The sequence below is a fragment of the Scleropages formosus genome, chromosome 6 (genome assembly GCF_900964775.1).
Source record: "Scleropages formosus chromosome 6, fSclFor1.1, whole genome shotgun sequence".
In the NCBI taxonomy this organism is placed as follows: Eukaryota; Metazoa; Chordata; class Actinopteri; order Osteoglossiformes; family Osteoglossidae; genus Scleropages; species Scleropages formosus.
Window position 1 is genome coordinate 4559906 of NC_041811.1, and position 26035 is coordinate 4585940.

At 43.4% G+C, this 26035-nt stretch overlaps 1 protein-coding gene across 4 annotated transcripts in view; it reads right to left on the reverse strand.

Moving 5' to 3' along the window:
- Positions 1-3165: 3165 nt before the first annotated feature.
- fgfr1b (fibroblast growth factor receptor 1b) overlaps positions 3166-26035 on the reverse strand; it is a 36951-nt gene continuing 14081 nt past the window's right edge. For 2 of the 4 annotated variants that reach the window (XM_018734446.2, XM_018734445.2), the window contains 15 exons: positions 19153-19239; positions 18394-18566; positions 17276-17399; positions 16959-17149; positions 12526-12670; positions 9711-9907; positions 9097-9242; positions 8723-8844; positions 6084-6194; positions 5256-5446; positions 5045-5167; positions 4886-4956; positions 4614-4751; positions 4353-4458; positions 3166-4215 (listed from right to left, as the gene is read on the reverse strand). In XM_018734446.2, coding sequence (XP_018589962.1) covers positions 4033-4215; positions 4353-4458; positions 4614-4751; positions 4886-4956; positions 5045-5167; positions 5256-5446; positions 6084-6194; positions 8723-8844; positions 9097-9242; positions 9711-9907; positions 12526-12670; positions 16959-17149; positions 17276-17399; positions 18394-18566; positions 19153-19239 — 2108 coding nt within the window. In that variant the 3' untranslated portion in view covers positions 3166-4032. The remainder of the gene's footprint in view (positions 4216-4352; positions 4459-4613; positions 4752-4885; positions 4957-5044; positions 5168-5255; positions 5447-6083; positions 6195-8722; positions 8845-9096; positions 9243-9710; positions 9908-12525; positions 12671-16958; positions 17150-17275; positions 17400-18393; positions 18567-19152; positions 19240-26035) is intronic. The other 2 variants (XM_018734447.2, XM_018734448.2) reach the window with 2 other exon arrangements.

Genomic DNA, 26035 nt, shown 5'->3' on the forward strand with positions numbered 1-26035 from the left:
GGGTGGGCTGGGAACGACTTTCAGAGGACTCTGTCCCGTATGATATTAACTCTCATATCCTGGAGGACAAAGGGGACATGGAGTCTGAATGGACTCTGTTCAAAACCTCCTTTGTGGAAGTAGCCAGGTGCAGCTGTGGCCAAAAGCTTGTTGGTGCCAGTCATGGTGGCAACCCAAGAACCCACTGGTGGACACCGGTGGTGTGGTTAGCCGTCAAGCTGAAAAAGGAGGCCTTTAGAGCCTAGTTGGCTTTGGGGACTCCTGATTCAGCAGATACATACCGGCAGGTGAAAAAGGTGGCAGCAGCTGCCGTTGCAGAAGTAAAATCCAGAGCATGGGAGGAGTTTGGAGAGGCTATGGAAAATGACTATCAGTTGGCCTCAAAGAGGTTCTGGAGAACCATCCAGCGGCTCATCCAAACTGTCCTCAGCAAAAGTGGAGAGAGTCTAACCTCAAATAAGGAAATTGTCAGGAGGTAGAAGGAGTACATTGAGGAACTATTAAACCTGAGACATATGCCTCCCTTACAGGAATCAGGACCAGCGGCTTCTGGGTTATCGGAGTCCATTTCCCTGATGGAAATCACCGATGTAGTTGGAAAGCTCCACAGTGGCAAGCAGCAGGGGTGGATGAGATTCACCTAGAATTGCTTAAGGCCCTGGATGTTGTAGGGCTGTCATGGATGACACGTCTTTGCAATGTTGCATGGACCTTGGGGACAGTGCCTTTGGACTGGCAAACTGGGGTGGTGGACCCTATTTTTAAGAAAGGGGACCGGAGAGTGTGTACCAATTATCAGGGTATCAGCCTCCCTGGGAAAGTCTATGCCAGGGTGCTGGAAAAGAGAAAAGACTCCATCCGATAGTGGAATCTCAGATTGAAGAGGAACAATGTGGATTCCGTCCAGGCCGTGGAACAGTGGACCAGCTTTTTACCCTCTCACAGACAATTGAAGGGGCATGGGAGTTTGCTAGTCCAGTCTACATGTGTTTTGTGGACTTGGAGAAGGCCTATGACCGAGTTCTCCAAGAAATTCTGTGGGAGGTGCTTTGGGAGTATGGGATGCCGGGGCCATTCGATTACTGTACACACAGAGCAAGAGCTGAGTCCGCATACTTGGCATTATGTCAAGCTCGTTCAATGAGGGTGTTGGATTCCACCAAGGTTAGCTGCTGCACCTCCTCTCTGTATGCTGACTCATCATTCTTGCTGATGAGACCCACCACGGTCGTGTCATCGGCGAACTTGATGATGTAGTTCGAGTCAGTACAGTGAACAGCAGTGGTCATACAGCCATGGGGGGCGGGCAGTGCTCAGTGTAGTGATGTTGCTCCCAATCTGGACTGACTGAGGTCTCTCAGTGAAGAAGTCTAGGATTCAGTTGCAGGGGGAGGTGTTCAGGCCTAGAAGACTCAGCTTTCCAATTAAGCTGAGGGGTGATTGTACTGAACGCTGAACTGAAGTCTTTGAACAGCATGCAAATGTACATGTCCTTTTTGTTCAGATGTGTAAGGGCAAGATAAAGGGTAGTGGCAATGAGCGCTTAGGACGATATGCAAACTGCAGGGGGTCCAGTGAGGGGGCAGCAGGGTCTTGATGTCCCTCATGACGAGTCTCTCAAAGCACTTCATGACAATGGGTACGAGTGCAACGGGACGAGGTGTGAGGTGCAAGGCACAAAAACCACAAATCTGGTATGGACAGTTATTTTTGTTTAGTACATGCTTTGCTCTAAAGTGACATGCAATGCAGACTGGACAAAAGTGCATGAACAACAGGCTGACAATTCTAGATACACATTTTGCCAGCACACATTACACAAGTAGCTACATATAGAACTGATATATAAATGGAAACATGATGGATGGTGTTAGCAACTAGAAGATCAAAAGAGAAATGAGTCAAAAAGATGGGTTTTTAAGAAACTTCTTGGATGGTGATAGGGACTCAACAGCACTGCGAGATAGAGGGAGATCATTCAACCACACTGGCCCAAAACCAAGAACCTACAGACTTTTAATTTTAGCTGTGTGGAGAACCACTAAGTGCTCAAAGGTGGAGCAGTGTTGCAAGTGATCAGGTGTTGCAGGCATTCAAGAATAGATCTGTTCATGGTCTTGTAGGCTTTCTTGAACATGTGTTCTGGTTAATGAAAATTAATAGTCTTTGGATGCAAGTTATGCTACATTATGATTCAGTAACAAGAAGTGACGTTTCTACTGTTCTCAGAGAAGATTGATGCAAGAGCACAGTTACACCTATGAAGTCTACACACATGTAACACTTCATATGACAAAACTTAAGTGAACAAAGTTCATGAGACACATAAGCACACAGCAAACACACAAACTAGGATCTGTTAGCTACAATGAAGGCATTGCTGGGATGTATAATGCAATAGAAAAACAGCAGAACAGCTCGTTCACTCGACTTTCAAGTGAGGTGGAAGTCGTCACTGTTCATAACTCCAACGTATCTTTTACCACTAAGCCATAATCAATGAAAGGTTAGCACAGATGTTCATTTTATTGACAGGATAAGTTGTAGAAAAGCTAAGGATGTAACAATAGATATTCTGTAACCCTTTATAATTTGAACTAGTTAAAATTTTAACTGACAAAAAATTTGGCTCCATAACCTCTTATTCATTGCTAAATCTTAAGCAATCTCTGCTATAGAATGTTCATTTTTCATTTTGTTATTGATTAAAATGCCAAACAATCCACAAACACTGTAGAAGTGAATTGAATTAAGCAGTCTAACACTCATGTTCTGTTTGTGTGCTCTGTACTGTCTTCTGTCAACTGCCTGATAAATACATCATTAACCATTACACCACACAAGCTGTCTGCTCTTCAGTGGCTTTCCCCCCCACTAAGCCAATGATTTGATGATTCAAATGATTGAAAGGTATTTATAATCCTTTATTTTTTCAGGAAAAAAAAATTCACAAATTTATTCAATATATTTTGGAGAACAAATTTGGTCCTTTCAGTCAAGTCAAGCTCCATTGCTGCCTTTCAGAAGCTGTTTGCACCACAGTCTAGAATATGAAATGGTCTTGTTGGAGATGCTATCTTACAAAGGATCCCATTTCAAAGCAAGTTTGTTTGATTCACTGTCAATTACAAGAATTTTAAAAAAAAAAAAAAAAAAAAAAAAAAAAAAAAAAAAAAAAAAAAAGAAAAAAACCCACATTCTTCTTCAGACCTGTAAAGTCTACAGAACCAGCTGGCTAACACCAGAAGGCTTCTCCTACCCACAATGCCTCTCTCCAAGGGATCCACTGTGAAGTTTATGCAATAGACCATTACATGCCTGCTGGAAAATGTCAATTCTTTGTGAGCAAAAATACCTAACATAGGAGGGTCACCAACAAAATATCCATTAAAAAAATAATGTGTTTATGGAAGTGTCTTTAAAAAAAAAAAAAAAAAGATTTTCTGTAAACATATTCCACCTCAGTTTTAATATGCGAGAAACTCCACAACTGTGTACATAATACAACTGTTCCTCAAAGACCACTAGGATAAGAGTGCAAACCATTTACAAAAAGTTAATGGTGTAAATATATATATTCATATTTATACATTAACTGTATTTACAAAGTGACATACACTTCCTGGTAATGTTCCTTTTATTGGCAGGGATCCAAGAACAGCAAATCTCATTTATTTCTCCCAATAAAAAAAAAAAAAAAAAAAAAAAAAAAAAATTAAAAACCTTTGGGATCCAACTGTATTCTCTAGAAGGTCCACAATTTCATCAGTGTTTTCCTTGGTACTATAGTCCTGTGGGAAAGCAGCTGGATGTGGACTCCGCTGTAGCCCTGCAAAAACCTTCTGCCACACAATGAATCGCACTGCACCCAAAAGCATAAAACAGCCCTTCCCCCTGCATCCCAGTCTACCCCCCCGCAGGGGGCAGGATTCCAACCAAGTCTGAGAAGCCTATGTAGCTGCGACAAGTGAGCCAGCCAGTTAGGGGGAGGGGAGGGCACAGGCGATTCAAGCAACTGACAGCATCGTTCCCTCAGCGTTTCTTGAAGGCTCGGCTGTTGGGATGAGGGGGGAACGTGGAGGGCGGTAGGCAAGGCTCCCTGACAGCAGCTTCATGAGAGAACACAGAGTCGGCTCCTGAGGAGCAGGTGGAGCTTCGGGTGTCAGGGAAGATTGGCGAGTACTGGTCCAGGGGTACTGAGAGGTCCAAGTACTCCTGCAAGAGGAAACAGTAAAGGGTTAGGCAAACAGGAATATTCATCTGTCATTTCTTCCCTAACTTGAGCTAGTCCCATCCTCCTCCCTTGAACCACAGCTCATGATGCCCAGGGGTAATCCAGTAATCAGGCTGACCTGGTTGGAGGTCATGGCCAGGATGCGATCCAGATCTTCAACCAGCTGTTGGAATGTGGGTCTCTGGGTGGGAACAGCATGCCAGCAATCCTTCATCATCATGTACCTGTTGGACATGAAATAGTGAATTAGAGAAGGAAAAAAAAAAAAAAAAAGATTAAATTTAAGCACATGCAGAGATCAGATCAGGAAAATGTGAGGACCATTTAAGTCAAGTCTTTTTTAGGTACCAGCTATTTAGTAGCTAAAGCAATCTCTTACAGCTCAGGTGTGCAGGTTGAGGGTCGGTCCATGCGGTGTCCTTCGCGAAGCAACTTGAAAAGCTCCTCCACAGGGACCCCTGGGTAGGGGGAACCACCCAGTGTGAAGATCTCCCAAAGGAGGACCCCAAATGACCATCTGTAAGAAATCAAGGGGAAAAAAAGAATCCAGGAGCAAGAAACCAAGACCCACACATGGCTATCTATTCAACTTAAGGACGAAACTTGGGTTGACCCTAGCCAATGAACACAGAAACTACTATGATCACTCACACGTCACTTTGGTGCGTGTATATCCGGTCGAACAGAGCTTCCGGGGCCATCCACTTAACTGGCAAGCGGCCCTGTAATTCAGAACAAAGTTGTTTGGAGTCACCAATTTTAAACATGCATTATTATATGTTTCTTAGAGTCAGAGCTGTCCCGACTCACATTGGTGGTTTTCTTGTAGTAGTCAATATGGTGGATATCTCGAGCTAGGCCAAAGTCTGCAATCTTCATAACACTGTCCTCAGTCACCAAAACATTGCGTGCTGCCAGGTCTCTGTGGATGCACTGTGTGTGGGGAACAATGAGCTGTCCATTAGTCTCCAATGTAGTCAAGCCTACCCTGCACACAATCCCCTGTGGAACCCCTGCATACTTTCTTTGATGCCAGATACTCCATACCCCGTGCCACTTGGTAGGCACAGGAGACCAAGTCTTTGAGGGACATAATCTCCAGGGGCTCCTGGTCAGGGTTGTAACAATACTCCATCCCCTGCGGTCGCCGGGCACGCAGGTACTCACGCAGATTTCCCTTGGCAGCATACTCCACAATCACATACAGTGGTCCTAGGAAGGAAGAGAAGGTCAAGACTGTGCTCTCTGGAAACTGTTGGCACCTACTGTGGTTGAGTCTTGTCAGGATGATTTGTACAGCTGTGAATGTTGCATGGGGCTCCTGAAACTCCAACCAAGGAGCAACTAACAACTATGGTTCCAACTATCTCTCACCCCTTGACCCTCACTTCTGAAATTTAGGCCATGACTATGTCCAAACACTTCATCACAACTGCCCCTCTCTCTGAAGGTAAACGCCATCAAGTCAAACTGTCACCACTCATGTGACTTTCACAGTAGGGTAGGGTTAGGGAGGGGGTACAGAGTAGTTTACCATGCAAGATTATAAGAGGAGGACCAGAGCACCCAGATTAATCCTATACAAACATGGTAAGATCATGCAAACTCCATACTGAGCTGGTTTTAAACCCTGATTCAAAAACATGAGCTGTGATGCACCCATTCTAACTTCTGAGCCACATTGTACCTCTCACTGTCATGATCCCAGTTCTTACCTGCTCTTTCCTATCCATATTTAACCATCATTGTATTCTCTCTCTGCAGTTGCACTCTCTGTCATTCACACATATGATCTATGAGGCCAAACACACATCAGTGACAAACATCCCTCCCCCAGCCCTTTACTTACCATCCTGGGTACAGGCCCCAAGCAGATTAATGATGTTCTTGTGCTTGCCGATGATCTTCATCATCTCCATCTCCGAGATCAGATCAGACAGGTCCTTCTCGGTGGCATCAGCTGGAAGGGGTAAGCAAACACAGGCACTGAACCCACTGCAGACAGACTCCAAAAGTGTTTGACACCTTAGTAAAATTGATGATTTACTAGAAAAGCAATAATGAAAGAATTTTTCAGTCATCTGCGTCATCTCACAGCTGGTTAGGATATGTCTCGGCTGGTCAGAGCAGAAATTAGTGAGAGATGTCACCAAGACCAACTTAAGTCCTCTCTACAGAGTTCCGTGTTGCCAGTTGATTTTTGACACACCTTTCTGCCATCTCCGCTTCTCAGTAAATTCCTTTCTGACCACAGTCATCTCATTATTTAATTCAATTCATTTTCATAGAGCGCTCTTCTCAAGCAGTGACACAGGTGGGGGCTCAACAAATATGTTTACATTTGACTGGAATTTAGCATCTTCCAGAGTAGACCGTGTTGCCATGGAGACTAATCCCAACGTTTCATTTCCTATGTTGGAAACATCCTCAGGGTTCTGCATCATAAACTGTTAGCTGTTGTCTTCACAGATCATTGATGTAGTCTGTTAGGTTGATTGAGGAGTTCAGGTATTAATAGTGGTTGGTGGGCGGGGCTGTAGTTAGCAGGGGTGCGATTGGATCGTGTATCTGCCGGAGGACGGGGTTGTAAGTAGTAAGGGGTCCTATTGTCAGCGTGTAGACTCCCTTGAGGGGCTGTACCAGCCGGGGGCAGTTTGTCTATTGGCTGTTCGGCTTTGAGGTGGTTTGATGATTGGTCCATGGTGTATCTAGTGGAGATAGATGAGATTAGTGGAGTCCATGTTTGTGACAACTTGAAACCATCTTCTTTGTTAAAGTTGTCTGGATGCTTTTCTATCGCTATGGCTTCTCTAACCAATCTGCTTCTGTAGTTGGAGACTGATGCCAGTACCCTTGTTTGCTCAAAGTTTACTAGGTGACCAGGGTCTAGTGAGTGCTCCGCTGCTGCAGACCTGATGTCATTGTTTTTGGTTGCCCTGATGTGTTCATGTAGGCGGGTGGAGATGAGTCATCTTGTTTGTCCTACATAGATTTTGCCGCAGCTATACGGAATCTCATAGACTCCACTGATTTTTAACGGCAGTTTGTCCTTGACTGTGCCTAGCAAATATCTTGTCGTGTTTCTGTGGTGAAGGCGGTCTTGAGAATATTAAAACAACATGATATCAAGAACCAAGGTATGACCAGCTCTACACGAAACAAAACAGTTGAATTGTCAAGGACAGCCTACCTTCCGTATGCAAAAGGCACGACGGACAAGATCAGCAGATTGGTTAGAGAAGCCATAGAGATAGAAAAGCGTCCAGATAACTTTAACAAAGAAGATGGTTTCAAGTTGTCACAAACATGGACTCCACTAATCTCATCTTTCTCCACCAGATACACCACGGACCAATCATCAAACCACCTCAAAGCCAGACAGCCACTAGACGAACTGCCCCCGGCTGGTACAGCCCCTCAAGGGAGTCTACACGCTGACAATAGGACCCCTTACTACTTACGATCCAATCGCACCCCCCCGCTGACTACAGCCCTGCCCACCAACCACTATAAATACCCGAACTCCTCAATCAACCTAACAGACTACATCAATGATCTGTGAAGACAACGGCTAACGGTTTATGATGCAGAACCCTGAGGATGTTTTCAACATAAACGAAACGTTGGGATTAGTCTCCATGACAACGAGGTCTACTCTGGAAGATGCTAAATTCCAGTCTAATGACAACGGCCCAGGAAACCTACGTGACTATGTTTACATTTATTCATTTAGTAGACACTTTTGTCCAAAGTGGTGTACATCTCAGCAAAAGTACAAATGTACTTAAAAGCTTTAAAAGAGCTATTTAAGGCCTTACACAGCAAAGGCCTGCTTGAGCGTAAAAGCAGCAGGTGGCATTGCCACTGCCTTGCAAAGGAGTTGTGATCCAATCCCAAAAGCTCCAGCTGTCCTATCCTTGATCGAGGAATTTAGGCTGAATTGTCATACTAAAATTACTTACACAAATGACTAAAATGAATTTAAGATGCATTATGTAAAATGCAAACACTAATCTGCTTTGGACTAAAAGTGTGAAAGAAATTAATAAATATGTAGGAAAAGGTATGTAAATAAAATTGTACCAGAGTAACACTGGGACTCTAAGAACAACCAAATATAAAAACCAGTTACTAAACAGGCTTCTATACACATCATTTGGAAACCAACTGCTGATTTTTCATTCTAAAACAAATGAATACCAGGAAGTGAAGAGAGACAAAGGGCAAACAGGAAATTAATATAAACACACACTACATCACCCCTGATTAACTTCCCAGTTTTAAAATGAAATAAACGAAAGTCAGCAGATATAGATGAGAATAAACAATATTTAGTTAGAATACTATTAAATCGCACCTCATCCATTTACAGGATTTTTGCAAAAACAAAGCCGGAGACTTTTACAAACTAGGGACAGAGAAGTGGTATCTGCTGCCAATTTCCCATCATTCTGGCGCTGTGTGGGTCCCAGCACCCCGCTCACTCACGTTTCAGCATCTTGACTGCCACCTTGGTCACGTTGTTGGGCTTCTCGCGGTCCAGGCCAATGGCTTCTCCCATGACCACCTGGCCAAAGCAGCCTTCCCCCAACGGTTTCCCAAGGATCAGCCTGCATGGAGCAGAGCAGAGCAGATGGCTGAGAGCATGCAAGCTGCCTCTGACGCAGGACCCTCAGCATGAACGGCTCATTTCCTCATGGCATGACAGTGCCATCAACAGCTCGCTAGCAAACACCTGCTTAGTGGGATATTATTAGCTATAACATATTACAGTTGGATGTTTACATCAAACTGTGAATAGCATTCTATTTATGATGGATGGAAATGTAACCAATGATCAGGCAATTTTCTGCAGCATATACCTCTCCTTAGGAAACTCCCAGCGTGGGTCCTGTGCCAACTCGTACTCTGACAACCCTGACAACATAGGGGTGCCACTGGAGGAGAGGTGTGAGGGCCACATCAGCATTGCTCTTGAGTGCAGGGAGGCGCTGGAGTCCACAGACACCTGTAGACAGGAGAAACAAAGGTGGTTATTGTCCAAGAGGTTAATCCTGAAAACATTTATATCTATATTTATCTGGTGCTGATAAAGTGCCTGAGTTGATATTGACTTTTGTTGATCACATACAGCAGAATATACTTCCAGATTGTTCTGTCTTCTACTCTTGTTGATGTTCTTATTGATAAGGTGCATCTATTATTGCTGTGGTTGAGAACATTCCTCAGGTTGCTGCTTATCCCGTTTTTTCCTTCAGCGTTCCCAATCACCCTCTTTGATTCAAATCTTCCCTAGATGCATCTAAGGCGACCAGCTTCAAAGTACCTGAAGGTACTTGTCAATGTTCATTATGGATTAATACACTTTCATATAACTCTGGAGAAAAGCATCTGCTAAATGAATATGTCTGAAGTGTAAATATGGGTAGGTGGGGAGAAAGAAGGATGTAAGTTTGCAAACCCCCCATATACTTTCTATTACCTGTCTGCGTAGTGGGATGCTCTTAGCCAGTTTGTGTACAGCCAGCTGGCTGTTGAAGTCATTCTTCTTGGAGGAGCTGCGCATCTTGAAGACAGCAGCAATAGCCACCATGACAGAGATAAGGAAGAAGCCCACGCAGTAGATCAGCACCTCTAGGTAGGTCTGGCTGGGTATTGGGGAGGGGGGTTTGGCTGGAATGGGGAGGAGACAGAGGAAGTCAAGGAGCCTAAAACACACACACACACACACACACACACACACACACACTCATGATGGAAACTACATCACACATGTAACAGCTGGTCACACACACAGGAACCAGAGACACACCAACCATACGCATACACATCAGGAACTCAACTAATGCGAACAAGTGTGAACACACACGCGTTCAGGAACATCTGCAAACAAAGGGCCCCGATTGATTACAGCCAGTGCACTTGACCCGATTGGCACGGCACAAGCAGTACAAGCTCTCATTGTAGCGCTATAAATTGGCCTATTATGGCTTTGGATTTCACCCCACATTCCCTATGGGTGTGAGGCAGAGCAGCATTTCTGCAAGGGTAAGAAAGGCAGCTGTTTGGTCCAAAAAACCCAGGTAGGATGCAATTGTTTCAGGGACACATAATTCCTATTTCAGAGCTACTTCACTGGATTATTTGAATTCTTTGAAGAGTCAGTTTGCAAGTTGATGTGGTAGATCATGGTACCAATGTGTCCCAGTTTCAGATTATATAGTAAAAAACAGACACACACACATACAGCTCAGCCCTATAGCATATGATCAGCAACTCCACTAATCCACCCATCGTTTACATGTTCTATTCAGTCCTATGTGGCCATTCAGCAATAAAATTGTTTTGCATTATTTATACTTGTATTATCTATTTCTGCTCTGACATCAGCAGTTTGGGGATAAAATCATTTCATTCTACAAATCAACCATTTCTTGGTTAATCCCTGTTAAACCTTTTCAAAATTACACCATCACATAATTGAAGTAGATTATACAGAGTATTATAGTAAAAAGAGGGCATTGTTCCATAAGGCCCTAAATTAAGCATTTGCTGTAGGACCTAAATATTGGACAGAAATTAATTTTGACACTCCTGAACTTACTGCCTTTTGCCTTCAGAGAAAGAAATCCCCAGAGTGAGACCAAACATCCACCAGAACCAGAGTCCGAGTGACAAGGTGCTCGATAATTTAATCAATGCTAATTCCAACTGGGAATCAGGTTAATGTTGACAGAAACTGGACAATTATCAAAGTAAACTCTGAAGAGCAGGCAGAGTTATCTGTAAGATAAACCAGACAGACATCCACAGACAAACACAACACTGTGCTTCAGGGTTCTTGTAATGCATGGACAATAACCAGAATTTCAACATGAACACCTTAGTGACAAAAAAAAAAAAAAAAAAAAAAAACCTCATTTAAACACTCCCCCCACTGCCATGCCAGACACCCCTTTGTAAAATAAACAAGTACACTGACTCCTCCTATTGCAAAGAGTTCAGCTATGAATTTCAAATAGTTTCCAGTGTATTTTTTAATTTTTCCGTTTGTCACTGAGGAAATGCAACCCGTTTACCCTCCAAGCCAAAAGGGCAGTGAACAGCACCCAAATAATTAAAATAAAATAAAGAGTGTGGGACTGTCGTCATTCAGCATAGCTCAACAGTGTTCACCGCTCATATCCGGTGTTCCTGAACACTGGTTATCAATAACAAGATGAGGTGCACTGCATATATTTATTGACTGAATGGGTCTCCAATCGGCAGAGAATAGAAAAAAGCTATTTTATTTTCACTCATTTAAATTAATTCTAATGAGATGTGAATAAAGGGGAGCACAGTGGTGCAGCGGGTTTGGCCTGTGCCTGCTCTTTGGTGGGTCTAGGGTTCAAGTCCTGTTTAGGGTGCCTTGCGACAGACTGGCATTTCATCCTGGATGTGTCCCCTACCCCACCAGCCTTGTGCCCTGCGTTGCCGCAATCCCGCTCGGGACAGACGGCTTCAGACACTCTGTGCGTCCGTGCGTGCGTATGAGACATGAATAAAAAAAAAATAAAAAAAAAAGCCTCAGCTTTATCTGAGACTTCCAAATAACCTAAAGTGAACTCAGGTCAACAGGTATCTGTATTTCTTTTTATTGACTCTGCCTTAGTGGTAAAAGTAACTTTGGAGTTGCATACAAAATGAGGTACAGATTTCTAGTCACATTTATGTTTGCAAGTGAGGAGCCATTCAGTTCCATCTTAGTGAATCTTTAAAAGTCACATGAAATATTACACATTTTACCAACATTTCTAAAACTAAGAAATAATTATTTTCCCCACACTGGACAGATTCACAACAGGCACAGAAAGGTGGGAAAGCAAATATTCAAGAGTGAATAAATACTAATGGCAATAAATCATTATAGACACACAAGGGCTGTCTGGCATTCAGTTAAAATATATAGAGGAACAATAGGAGGATAGAACCCCAATCACAGCAACAGCAGAGACCCTGCAGTGCATAGGAATTTTCAAATTAATAGGCAGTGACATGTAAAACTAGTAATTCAGAGTTGTCAATCTAAATATATCTAAATATCATTTTGAGCACCATCACTGAGACAAGTTGCTCCATTTCAGTAACTTAGTGATCTACTGTATGGAACTGCTGTATCTGTTTCTTTGCCTTATGCCTGTGTTTAAGCGCTGTGTCACTACGTAAGAAGAGCGCTCTATAAAAATAAATTGAATTGAACCGCATGTACAGGGGCTATTCATGGAAGACAGAAAGGAACTATTTTATACCTTTGTACACGGTCAACCATGCAGAGTGATGAGAGAACCCGATAGAATTGCCCGCCAAGCAGGTATACTCCCCTGCATCATCCACGGTTACATTCCTCAGCTGCAGGACCTCCATCTCCTTGTCTGTGGTGTTAACACCCGCCGTCTAGGGGAGGTGTGAAGGACAGGAGCATAGAGGAGGAGAGAAGGAAACAAATGAGAGAAAGATGCTGACGAGTTCAGGGTGGGCATGGGGTTGGAATGGGGTGTGCACCTGCAACTCCTGCCATCCCACCTTCCCTCTGTCAGGGAACAAAAGAGCAAGCTGGAGTAACAGGAGGAGGAGATGGACTCACCGTACCCAATACTGACCCATCACCATTTGAAAGGGGGGGTTCAAAGTGTACTCCCAATGAACCTACCCTCCGTATTCTCTACATGCAGGAAAGTGCTACATGGAACACACCTCAGTAGAACCCGCACAAGGAAACAGAGCCACACATGAATTCATAAACATGTGGAAGTGGAAAAGGATTCGAAAGGGAGTGACTTAAAGGATTATATCAGTCAGTTACTGTCATCGTGCAATCAAAGGACTTGGGATTAAAACCCCACACCTGCTGTAGTACTTTCAATCACAGTACTTGCCCATAACTCAAATAAGAAAAATTGCTCAGCTGTATGAATGAGTAGACACTGGAAGTAGCTTTATTTTAAGCAACCTCAGGCAAAGGTGTCAGATAACAAATAATGATCAATGCTGGAATGTTGCTTGGCAACTGCCATAATGGAGGGAAAAGGGAGACTATATAAAGGCAGTAGAGGAATAAAAGCAGGAGGAAACATTATGCAGCAGTCACTTCCATAATGCGGGTCTGCTGGGCAATTTCCATGGCATCACCACGTTAGCAACACCAAGCCCTGGAGGGAGGCACAGCCAAGCTCATTTTGCATGGCTATTCATAAGGCAGTATCTTTATGCCACTTTCAGGACTTCTGGTGGCCAGTAGCACTGCCCCCATTATAAAAAGCTCCACCAACTAATCAAAGCTCCATCCATGTGGTTACCTTCAGCCCCCTGCTTGATGACTGTCAGCCAAGCGGACTGGCTGGCTTCTCCTATATAATTTGACACTTTGCATATATACTCTCCGCTCTCCTCCTCTGTCACATTGTAGAGGGTCAGCACTTGGGTGTCCGAACTACTGACCCCTGAGTGCTAGGAAGAAAAAGATAAGAAGGTTATCAATGTCCACAAGACCAGTTCCTCAGGAGAGTCCAGGGGGTCTCTCAGGCTGGAGCAGCTAGTTCAGTTTACATCTGCTGGAATACCTATGTGGTGTTAAACAGTTAAATTTAACCCAGGTAAGGGTCCAAAAAAATAAATAAATAAATAAATAAATAAAAAAAACCAAGACATAGTAAGAGCAATACAGTACACCATACAGTTGTGCAAGTAAAAAATTGCTGCAGTACCAGTGGTGTTCTCTCAAAATGAATGCAAATAAAACAGCAGTAAATCATAATTTCAGAAATTAAACCCTCCACAGAGCTCCGTGAAAGTTGCCCTCCCCCCCCAACAAACAGCACAAATGAAATAAACCTTATGATTCGTTAGTGCTACATTTGTGTCTTTTTGTGCCGCTGCAGTTTGAGATATTAACATTTATTTATTTCGGAAGTGACGTCACTCCAGCCCCATTACAGCACCGCAGGAACTTGAATTTGGGCTCATTTATTTGTGCTACATTTGTGCCATTACTTTTGGAGATAATAGGGGTTTGTTTACATAGCAGGTGATGTCACCAGTCCCCCCCACAATGCTGCAGACCCTCAAATTGGGGTTCATTAATTTGCGCTACATTTGTGCCGTTTCAACCGCGGTTCCTTTGGTTCTGGAGACATGCATGGTTGTTTACCTGGCATGTGACCTCATTCCAGCCCCCCTACCAGAGAAACTCAAATTTGGGCTCATTTGTTAGAGCTATGTTTGTGTTGATTGAACCGCAGTCCTTCCTCTTACTTTTTTAAATATAAAGTATAGTATTTCACATGATGTCACCCAGAACCATGAAGTTGGTCCCCCAAGGGCACAGATAAAGAAATATATTTCTCGATAGTGCTACATTTGTGCTGATTTGTGCCGACCGCAATCCTATCTTTTACTTTTCAAATATTAAGGGATATGTTACACGTAACATCACTGCGGTATTTTAGATATTAGTGACTATATGACACGTTATTTCTGGCGATATTCATAACATGTACATAATGTAACGACCCGCGTTACTGGTTCAATGTAAATAGTTGCATTATGGGAAATAATGTTAAATGTGTGCGTAACCACTGGGGGCACTTACGGAGAAAATATGGGGTGGCTGTGTTTGCCAGTGTTTTCGGGGATAGCCTGGGGTACTAGGCAGGCTGGGAAGGCTGGCTGTAAGAGCAGGTCTTGGAGGAAACGGGGTCCTCGGACTGAGAGCATCATGTCCCTTGTGCCGGTGTGAGAATAAATCGTTCGTTACGAGCGTTGCCTCCGTGTCCTTTCTCGTCTCATCCAAACCCACCCAATAATATATGACTTACAGTCCGTAATAGTACTGCCTTATACCCGATCCATCCTATAGTTAACTTCGAAGATTTTTTTTCAATGAACAACAGAACTGAAAACATGTACAAATGCACTGCAATGTTTCCAGCATTCTGTACACACATTTGTTGTTCTGTGAAACAATGCAGACTTAACAGAAAACATGACGAAATGTGCTGGAAAATTGCTCGTTCTCTCGCTCCTAATTATTTGCGAGTTTTTCGACTTCGGCAGTGACCTCCCTAAAAACCTATAGTTAAAATTACAGACAATGACAATGAAAAACACAACTTTATGAACTTAGTATCTGGAAAAACTGTCAACTAAATTTTTGGGAAATCTCATGAGAAAAAATTATTACGTTATATGAATACTACTTAAACTAATCTTACATACCAGGCTCACAGCAGTTCTGGAAGACGACTGTTTATCAAAATGTTACAACAATCGCAATACTTTAAACAAGCGAAAAAAAAATCAAAGTGGACGCTGTGGCTGTGCTGTAATTAAACACACAGAAATAAAACAAGTCTTTACAAGGACCCAGAATCCTTTTGGGGGAGGGAGTCTGTGACGTCACAGTCAGTTATTATACTATTGAAATATGTGTTTTTTATGTACATTCCTTACCAAAAATATAATTTTCCAAAGAAAATAATATGTAAAGAAACTTTACACTGAACAACTACATACAGACACTATACCATAGAATGAGACTGGATCAGGGTCTGAGCGCTTCGGCAGAGGTCAGGAGATGTGACCGCCCACACACACACAACTACCAAACAGGAGCATGAGAACAAGCAATTTACCAGCACATTTATTTCTTCATGTTTTCTGTTAAGTCGGCTTTGTTTCACAGAACAATACATGTGTAGTGTACACAGGACGCTAGAAACATTACAGTGAATTTGTACATGTTTTCAGTTCTGTTTCTTTTTTTCTTTCTTAATAAAATGAACCTCAACATTAACAGATGTCTTTTTCCCTACTCGTCTTGTCGACTGGTGAATCAATTATGTTCATTTAACAGCAGCAATTTTCCTGTCATGTTTGACCACAACATTGATCAGTGAGTGAAGCGGGACAGGTAAAAAGGCAGTAGTATACGGACTGCAAGTCATAATGTTATGAATATCATCAGAAATAACGTGTCATTTAATCACTAAAACTGAATCTGAGATACCGTAGTGATGTCACGTGTAATACCTTAATATTAGAAGTAGAAGAGATGGAACTACGTTTCAAACGGCACAATCGATCGGCACAAATGTAGCACTACTGTCCGAGTTTCTCAGGCACTGGGGCGCAAATTCTAATGTTTACAGCACAAAACTTTAAAACGGCACAAATGTAACACTAACTCTTACGAATATACAGCACGGTGGGGGCACAGCGAATAGTGTTGCTGTCTCACAGAACTTAGGTGATGCGAGAGGATATGGGTTCGATCCCTGTGTGAAGTTTGCATATTCGCCCCGTGTCTGCGTGGGTTTCCTCCCAAAGTCCAAACATATGCTATTCAGTTTCACCCAGTGTGTTCTACCTCCTTTGGTTCTGGAGGAGTGACCCATTGTAAGTAGTGTATCTAGCAGCGTAAATCACCTTGGGTGAATAAGGTGTGAGGGCTTATAACACAACGTAGAGTTTATTGGAAGCTGCTTTTCTGAAGATGAAAGTGCAGTTTTTAGACAGACGGACTGTATTTAGCACATTCCTCTGCAGTTAGGTCATTATTACAAGAGGAAATCACACTCAGACTGATTGCAGTCACTCATGGTTGAAAAGCTGCTTATCTGCATATAGTAAGCAAACAGCAATCACTACAGAGTTAGACAGGTTCACAGGAAACACCTGGCCTCACCTTCAGGACACGGACATATGGCAATCCATCAGGGCCCACACGGCTACCGTTCACCTCAATGTGCTTTAGCCACTGGATGTGGGGCTGAGGGTCACTGAACACCTTGCACACAAACTCCACATTGCTGCCAATCACTGCTGTGCGATTGGCTGGCAGGCCCGCTTGGAGAATGGGTCTGTGGGGTGAGCGCTCTGCAAAAACAAGGCAAAATGCAGGGTTACATGGGGGTTGGGGCACAATGATCTGGCATCATAATGTATTTAAGTGAATTGCAGTAATACTAATTAGACAGTCGATACATAGAGTGAACCACTGACCAACAACATCCAGTTGGTAAGTGTGGTTGATACTGCCATACTTGTTCTCCACCACGCATGTGTAGTTCCCCTTGTCTGAAGGTACCACAGACTCCATGATTATCGTCCACATGTGCTCTCGAACCTGAAATAAGAATGCATCATGTTTACTATCTTTACAGGTATGAGTCCTCCTCCAGTTTTCATGCTGTTTCACACAAGTTTTTAAAAAAAAAAAAAAAAAAAAAAAAAAAAAAAAAAAAAATCATTAGCCTCAATGTCAAAATGGAAGCAAACTGACAGAAAGGATATGACTTTAAATTCACAACACTGCATAAAAATATACACTTGCACAGAAAAAGAAAGGTCCAATAAGTGAGAACTGGTGCAAGTGTGGCTCCTCTGCCAGAATTCAAAGTTGCCAGTGATTATACCCATCTTAGTGTCCTCTTCCACTATCCTCACTGACTATTTTACAGTCCTTAGTAACTCTTTGGATAAACACTGCAATTGCACCCTCTAGTCACCCTCTAGTTAACTGGAAGACAAAGATATGGTGCACTGTCAAGACACAGGATAGTTTGAGAGCCAGCTAAAATGCTCCGAAAGACTGAGTCCAGAGCAGAAACCAAACATTTAGGCAAGTGAGTTTTAAATGGCCAGACATACAAGATCTAGCTCAGACTTTTCATGCAGTCTTCTAAAAGAGGCTGAAATAACCACACAAAACAAGCAAAAGTGTGTTTTTTTTTTTTTTTTTTTTAAAATGTAGAGAACTACAGCAGTACAACCTGACATGGGGTATTAGCTATCTTTATCTCCCGAGTAGCATTAATAGTGCATTATTTTAGCTTCTCCAGAGATCAAGATCCAGTCACCATAGGCTCCCCCTTGATTTGTTTGATTTAAACATCTGTACAATTTTGAAAAACTCAAAATATCTTTGAGTTATAAGACCGATATCGATTGGCTATTTGTGGTTGGCTTGCAATCAAGTAAGTTCTTTACAATTCCCAAAAAGCTAGACCCTCCTTTTGGTCCACAAAATCCAATTTCAGATGATGCTGTAGTATGTGGGCATTAGGAATCAAAGCAACTGAGTGAGGATTCTTTTTGGGGAGATATGTTGCTAGGTTTACCTTGAAACCTCCAATTCGCTGGTCCCTCTTGAACTCTTTGCCATTCTTGAACCACTTGAGTGTAGGTTGGGGGTTGCCACTAGCCTGGCACCTGAATTTGACAGTCTTGCTGGCTGGTACTGCATGCAGCTTCTTCTGCATCTTCTCTGGTTGTGCCCACTGAGGTGCCATAGCTGTAAAAGAAGTGTTGCTGACTTCTACAAAGATAACTTGAGGTTTTCACTACAAAGTTTATAGCTTCTAAATCAGTCTTTGGTGCTTATAGGACTCCTGCAAGCAACCCACAGAGCAAAACGACCACCTACACAGAAATTCTGACAACACATCATGTAAGCCCATTATATAGCTCCAACAAATCCTTCTTGGCTTCAGAAACCCAGTCTCCTGAAAGCAGCTGGATAGCTTGTTGTACAGACTCTGGGGAATTAGCCAAGTCTTTGCCTCCCATAATGCAAGAAGTATAGTACCAGCAGCTGTGTGAAACTTGTACAGTGCAGTTTTCACACCCATCATATCTATATCTTGATACTAACTGCAGCAACATGGGGTTTTTAGGGCTAAAAAAACAGCAGTAAGGAAGTGATGGTAGAGAGGTAGTGGTGAGTTGAGGCAAGAACAAGAAACATAAGTGGATAGTAGAAGGAGAGATTGGAACAATTAAAAGGTTGTGGAAAGAAGGCTGAGGAAAGAAATGAGACAGATAAAAGATGGTGCTTGGGGAAGGAAAGAATACACAAAAAGGACAAAAGGGACACTTACGTAGGAGCCTCTGACTGTTGGGCAGCTTGTTTTCTTCTGAGGATGATTCATCATCATCCTCATCCTCAGAAGATGCCAGATTGTCTGCTGGAAAACACAGACATAGGAAAGTCAGGCTCTTAATGTGCGTTGAGAGTTTTCTTGGACCTGAAAATCATTGCTCAGACCTCAAGCTGAAAATGCACTGGTGTGTATCTGATGAATAAATAAAATGATGAATTTCTTAAGATGAACAGGTTCAGTAGGTAATGCACTATCTTGTCTGGCAGATGATTATACCCAAAATAAGCATCTGACTCCATACACTACAAACCACCTATAGTTCACAGCCCATGTGCGTGTCCACGTCTTGTCCTGTGTATTTATTTACTCTCTTTTACTCTGTTCTGTGTTGCACCATGGCCTCTGGAGAAATGACATTTCATTCCACTGTATCCAAGCTATATACAGGAATGACAAAAAAAATAAATTGTTAACTTGAACTTCAAAATACATTTTGATAGGCTTGGTAAGGTTTTATGAACTTCCACTCCTTACATATTCAATACCACACCCTATATTTGAACTGTCAGTCCACTTGATGGAACTCATCCTGTGAACTTACAGTTTTGTCAAGTCCAGTTCCTTGATCTCATTGCTGCCCTAGTCTTTCTTGAAACATTATGCTGGCTTCTGTTTATACCATTTATGCATTCACACCATACTTGACTGACCCTTTACCAGTCTACTACAAGAAAGTTTCTGCCAAAAAGTTAAGAACCCTTTCCTCGTTCTCGAAGTGTAGCTGGACAATTTACAAGCATGCCCGCGATGCTGCAAAATCACAAAACAGGACATCAGAAAACTGAAAATGAGACACACAGTGGATGGAGTATCCACAAGAACAGAATGTGCTAATGATTAACCCTTTACATCTTCTGAGAGCAGTCATGAGGATTGTGTTCTGCATATTGCTACCAAAGGTACCTGTGTTTCATGTGACCCCCTCCCGCAGTGAAGCACTGTGAGGCACCTTTTCCATCATCTAGAATCCCATGACCAAGAAAAACATAAGGACCCCACATCTGGCAGAAGAGTACAAACAGCATGACTGAAGAGGATAATGATCAGTCAAATCAAACAGAGGAACAAAACACTCAGTCACACCCAACTCAATACTACTGAGTGAACTAATTTTCTGGATTGCAGAATAGATTTCCCCAAAGCCCTTGAACAAACAAGCAGAGTCAAAGATAAGTCTCAGATGAAAACATTTGATTAGGGGAAGGAACAATCTACCCCCACAAGTTATCACCACCACCAAGAATGACAACAGCTAGCCATCTACCTACATAGCTGTGACATTGACAGCAAACATGGCACTGCAGTTGCCCTGGGGGCTCACACCAAGGCAGGCATACAACCCCGAATCTGCAGGCTCCACCCCCTCAATCTCCAGCCAGCCATCCTGTAGCCTTGTGTGATCTCCATCCTACAGAGCCATCTGGTCCTTAGTCCAACCAATGGCCAAAGCCACAACTTCCCTCTGCTCTTCCTCTGCCTCAGTGGTGCAATGCAGCACTAACCGATTCCCAGGGTACAGCGTGTACTGCTCTGCCCATAATTCGGGAGCAACTGAGGGCACACACACAAAAAAAAAAAAAAATGCATGCACTGTCTGGGATTTGAAAGTAAACTGAAGACCATTCAGAAAACATAGTTCAAGCTCACAGGAACAAAAAGAGTTGAGTCTTTACCCAGTCCTATCAAGTTTCAAAGCAATACTCCCATGACACCAAAATTTCTGAATTAATTCTGTTTTTGTCCATACTAGGAAGACTACTACAATAAGCAGTGGCACCTTTATAGACAGCTATGATGTAACATCAATAAGATCCTAGTTCTTTGCTCCAAACTTGATGCATGGTTAAAAGAGCCCACCTCCAATCTGAGAAGCTTTAAAGGAAGCAACAATAATTATGACATTTTCCAGGTTGCCTCTGTATCACCAGGTGTCCCAATAAACTCCAACACGATTTTTTTCTTAGATGTCTAGATCAAAACAAGGTCACTGCCTCCTCCATCTCAAATATAGATTGCGCCATTCTTCTGCACGTAAACTGATTTTCCAAACAAAGTGGGGATGAAATTCAGTGCGAGATAACTGAAAGATGCAAAATTCAATTAACACAGTTTGGACACCTGAGCTCTATGTCCCGAGTACCTCATAATGGAGAATGCTAACCTGCATATGCTGATACTGCTTACTTTATTGTCCTTAAGGAGAGTGTCTGCAGAATTTCCAGAGAATGCTGCCCACAATAACCTTGATAAGAGAGCAGTGTGTTAAATGTAAAGTAAAGCAGGTAGAACCTCTCTACATATCCTAAATGTAATGGCGTAATGTGTGTGCCCCAGGGTTTTCCGAAACAATGCCTTATAGGTCTGCTAAGTCAGCACAGGCACCAGAAAAGAGCTGCTGAAGATGATGGGTAAAACAACTTGCTCTGCATACCATTTGGCCATGGTGGCGCACCAGCTGCGGGTGGACGAGTAAGAGGGAGTAGCATCAGGCAGATGACTTTACAAAAGTCAAATTTGAGGACTTCATATTTTAATTTAAAGCAATCCCTTCACCCATGGAACATTAAGTGCAAAGTTGGCTCTTTAAACAAACAAAAAGGTTTAAGAACAACCATATCAGATGTCTGACTTATAGCTGGGCTTTAGCAGTTCAACATTAAAAAGCATGAGAACTTTGCATGACCACAACATTCTCTTTTTAAAACAATAAATCTTGGGTTAAACTTCAGCTGACAGTCTTGGTGCAGCAAGGAAATGAGATAAAAGCAGTCTGCAGATAAAAATGTTCCTGATAATAAAAGGTAAAGATACTTCTACGGCAACCGAGCCATGCGATTTCACCACTGCCAGAGACCTGGACACTCACACTGCTGCAGTAACCTGGTTTATCCTCATCTGTCAAACCTTTCATCCTACTTTAATTTCTCCATGGGACTCTGTAACTTCCAGCCTGCTGTGAGAAAGGCTGACTTCATACCAGCCTACGCCTCCCATCTCTCACCAGACCTCCTGGCCTTAACTGAAACCTGGATCACCCCAGACAACTCAATTACACCTGCAGCACTCTCCACTAACTACTACTCCTTTCACACCCCTTGTTCCTCCGGCAGAGGTGGAGGCACAGGCCTGCTCATCTCTCCCTGGTGGGAATACTCTATTCTTCCTTTTCACCTGCATAACCTGTCCTCCTTTGAATGGCATGCTGTCTCTATCACTGCCCCAATCACTGTTGTTGTTCTTTATCGCTCTCCTGGCCCTCTCAGCTGCTTCTTGGTTGACCTTGACATTTTGTTGAGCTCTCTGCCAAGGGACAATGCTCCGTTGATTTGGTGACTTCAACCTACATGTCGACGACATGCAAGTGGCCCTCTGTTCCTCCTGCAGTCCTTCGATCTGTCCCTGTCCCAATCCACTGCTACTCAGAAAGTAGGCAATTGTCTTAACCTTGTTTTTTTCCCCCGCAACTATGGCTGTCCCGTTCTGTCTCTGACCACTTCATTTCTTTTCAACCCTGCATCACTTCTAACTCCTCGCCTCTTTCTGCACCTGCTGTCACCTTCCACTGCAACTTAAAATCTCTCTCACCTTCCTGCTTTGCCTCTGCTATGTTGTCCGCTCTTCCTTCTGCTGCACAATTCTGGGATCTATCAACAGACGATGCCACTAACATTTTCCTCTGCCCCATCTTCCACCCTTGTCTCTCTCTGTCCACCATCTTCTAGACCAGCACGCCCCAGTGCTGCCCCATGGCTGATAGATACCTTACGAGGCAACAGGACCAAACAGCGGGCTGCAGAGCGAAGATGGCGTAAATCCAAGACTCCCTTGGACCTGGATGCCTATGAGTCACTCTTAGCTGTTTTTCATTCTGCTGTCTGTTCAGTGGGGGGGGGGGGGTGGTACAGTGGGTTGGACCAGGTCCTGCTCTCCAGTGGGTCTGGGGTTCAAGTCCCGCTTGCGGTGCCTTGCGACGGACTGGTGTCCTGTCCTGGGTGTGTCCCCTCCCCCCTCACTCCCTGCGTTGCCGGGTTAGGCTCCTGCTCCCCGCGACCCCGTATGGGATGAGTGGTTCAGACAATGTGTCTCTCTCTCTCTCTCTCTCTCTCTCTCTCTCAAAGCCACCACCTGCTCACTTGATCCTATATCATCGTCACTCCTACAGAACATTTCCCTGCAACTCTCCACTTTCATCTCTAAGGTCATCAACTCCTCACTCTCCTCTGGCTGTTTCCTAGCTGCCTTCAAAACCCCTCTCATTTCACCTCTGTCAAAGAAACCCTCCCTGGATCCCAATCTGGTCCAAAACTACAGACCGGTCTCCCTCCTCTCCTTCCTGCCTAAAACTTTTGAGCAGGCAGCCTGTGAGCAACTGTCTGATTTCCTCACCTGGAACCATCCCCTTGATGGTTATCAATCTGGTTTCAAAGTTGGTCACTCTACTGAGACAGCCCTACTGGCGGTGTCTGATGCTCTCCAAGCCGTTAGAGCCACCTCCCTCTCCTTGGTCCTCATCCTCCTCGATCTGTCTGCAGCATTTGACACAGTGAACTACCGGACTCTACTCTCGTCTCTCAGTCAGCTTGGGATCAAAGGAGTGGCACCAAGATGGTTTGAGTCCTACCTATCTGACAGATTCTATCAAGTAGTCTGGCGGAGCTCTCGTTCTCTGCCTCTGTCAACTGGTGTTCCACAGGGAGGTACTGGGTCCTCTTCTCTTCTTGATCTACACCTCCTCCCTCGGTCCGGTCATAGCCTCCCATGGATTCAAATACCACTGCTATTCTGATGATACCCAGATCTTCCTCTCCTTTCCACCTGGTGTGTCAGACATCTCTGCACGCATTGCTGCCTGCCTGTTGGACATCTCTTCATGGATGTCTGATCACCACCTCCAACTCAACCTCTCCAAAACAGAATCTTCACCTCCCAGCTGGCCTGTCTTCCTGTCTAGATCTAGCGATCAAACTGAACAACTCACTCATTTTGCCGACCTCCTTGGCTAAAAAAGTCTGGGAATAATGATTGACACAAGTCTGTCTTTCTCTTGTCACATCAAAGCCGCAACCCGGTCCTGCAGATACATCCTGCATAGTATTCGTAGGATCCGTCCCTGCCTCACAATTGACTCTGCCCAACTACTTGTCCAGGCCACGGTGACTTCTCGTCTGGACTAGTGCAACTCTCTCCTGTGTGGCCTTCCTGCTACTGTCATCAATCCTCTGCAGCTGATACAGAATGCTGCTGCACAAGTTCTATTTGATTTGCTAAAGCATTCTCATATCTCCTTTACTTGTTTCTCTGCACTGGCTTCTTATAGCTGCCCGGATCAAATTCAAGACCATGGTTATTGTCTATAAATGCATCAACTGAACTGCTCCCCGCTATTTAGAAGACCTGATCAACTGCGACACCCCAGCCAGACCCCTTCGCTCGTCTACTTCTGCTCGCTTGGTGGTCCTACGCACAAAAGGTAAAGCACCAAGGTTCTTTCTAGCTCTGTTGTGGTGGAATGACCTTCCCCTCTCACTCAGAACTGCAGAAACTGCCTACATTCAACAAGGGTCTAAAAACTCACCTTTTCCAGACCTATTTCACCAAAGATCTCTCCAGCTCATGTAAGTTTAAATGTTAAATGTTTGGTAGGAGGTTATCAGGAGTCATCTATCCTGCGTTTTATGCATATTGCAATGAACATTGGTGCATCAAGTGGAAGGTAACAAATTAAGTTTACTTAAGAGTCACATGTCTGCAGCCATGTCTCTCAATATAATGCACAAATTGTATTTCTGCTGAGATGTACATCGCTTTGGAGAAAAGCGTCTGCTGAATGAATGAATGTAAATGTAGGTAGATGTCAGGGGGTTTGTGGCTAACTCAGCTACCTTGTTGTTGGGGGAATTTGGTGTTAGAAGCCATACGTTAAGGGTGCCGGTGAAGGACCTGTCAGACTGTTGATGAGTCAGTGGTTATAGCTGAGAAAAGAGCAGGGTAGTTGGGGTTAGAGGGTGAAGGGATGTATGTAGTGGTTGTTAAAATTAATGGCAGGTGGCTAGTAACGGAAGGCAATTGTTGGCATGTAAAGACATGGCCTTGTTAATTAGGTTGGTTTAAGCTTGTGGAACAGTGCATTTGCAGCTTGTTGTCATGGAAGTATGGTATTATCGGGGATGATTTGAGTTTGTAAAGTTGGTGTCTTTGCAGCATTTGATGGTATTTATGGAGGTGCGGTATTATTTAAATAAGGTAGTTGAGTTTGTGAAGTTGCTGCTGCTGACAGAAAGAGTGTGTTCCACTGATGTATGGATAAGTGACCCATTGTAAGTAGTGCATCTAGCAGTATAAGTCACCTTGGTGAATAAGGTGTGTGGGCTGATAACATCACAGAGTTCATTGGAAGTCGCTTTGGAGAAAAGCATCTGCGAAGTAAATAAATGTAAATGTAATCTTGCCACTGACCTATGTGCCAAAATTAAGGACATTCTTTACTCCCAAACTGGATGCACACACAATAAAAAGAGATGTTAATCTGACTTCTCCTGTCGATGCCATAAGTTAAATTAACTACTGTCTAATGTGCACCACTAACCACAGCTTTACTCTCCCAGAAGCCTAATCACAGACGAAATTCACCATGATATAAAATGTTTCTCTGTATAAAGACGGCATCATTCTGCTGACACATCCAACAATGACAAAACTCCAAAAGCTGTGATCATTGCCATAGAAATAATTTTTTCACAGCTCCCCACTTTTGTCCACTTTTAAAATTTCTCATTTTAGTAATTTAACAGTTCACAACCACATGACAAAATCATTCTGC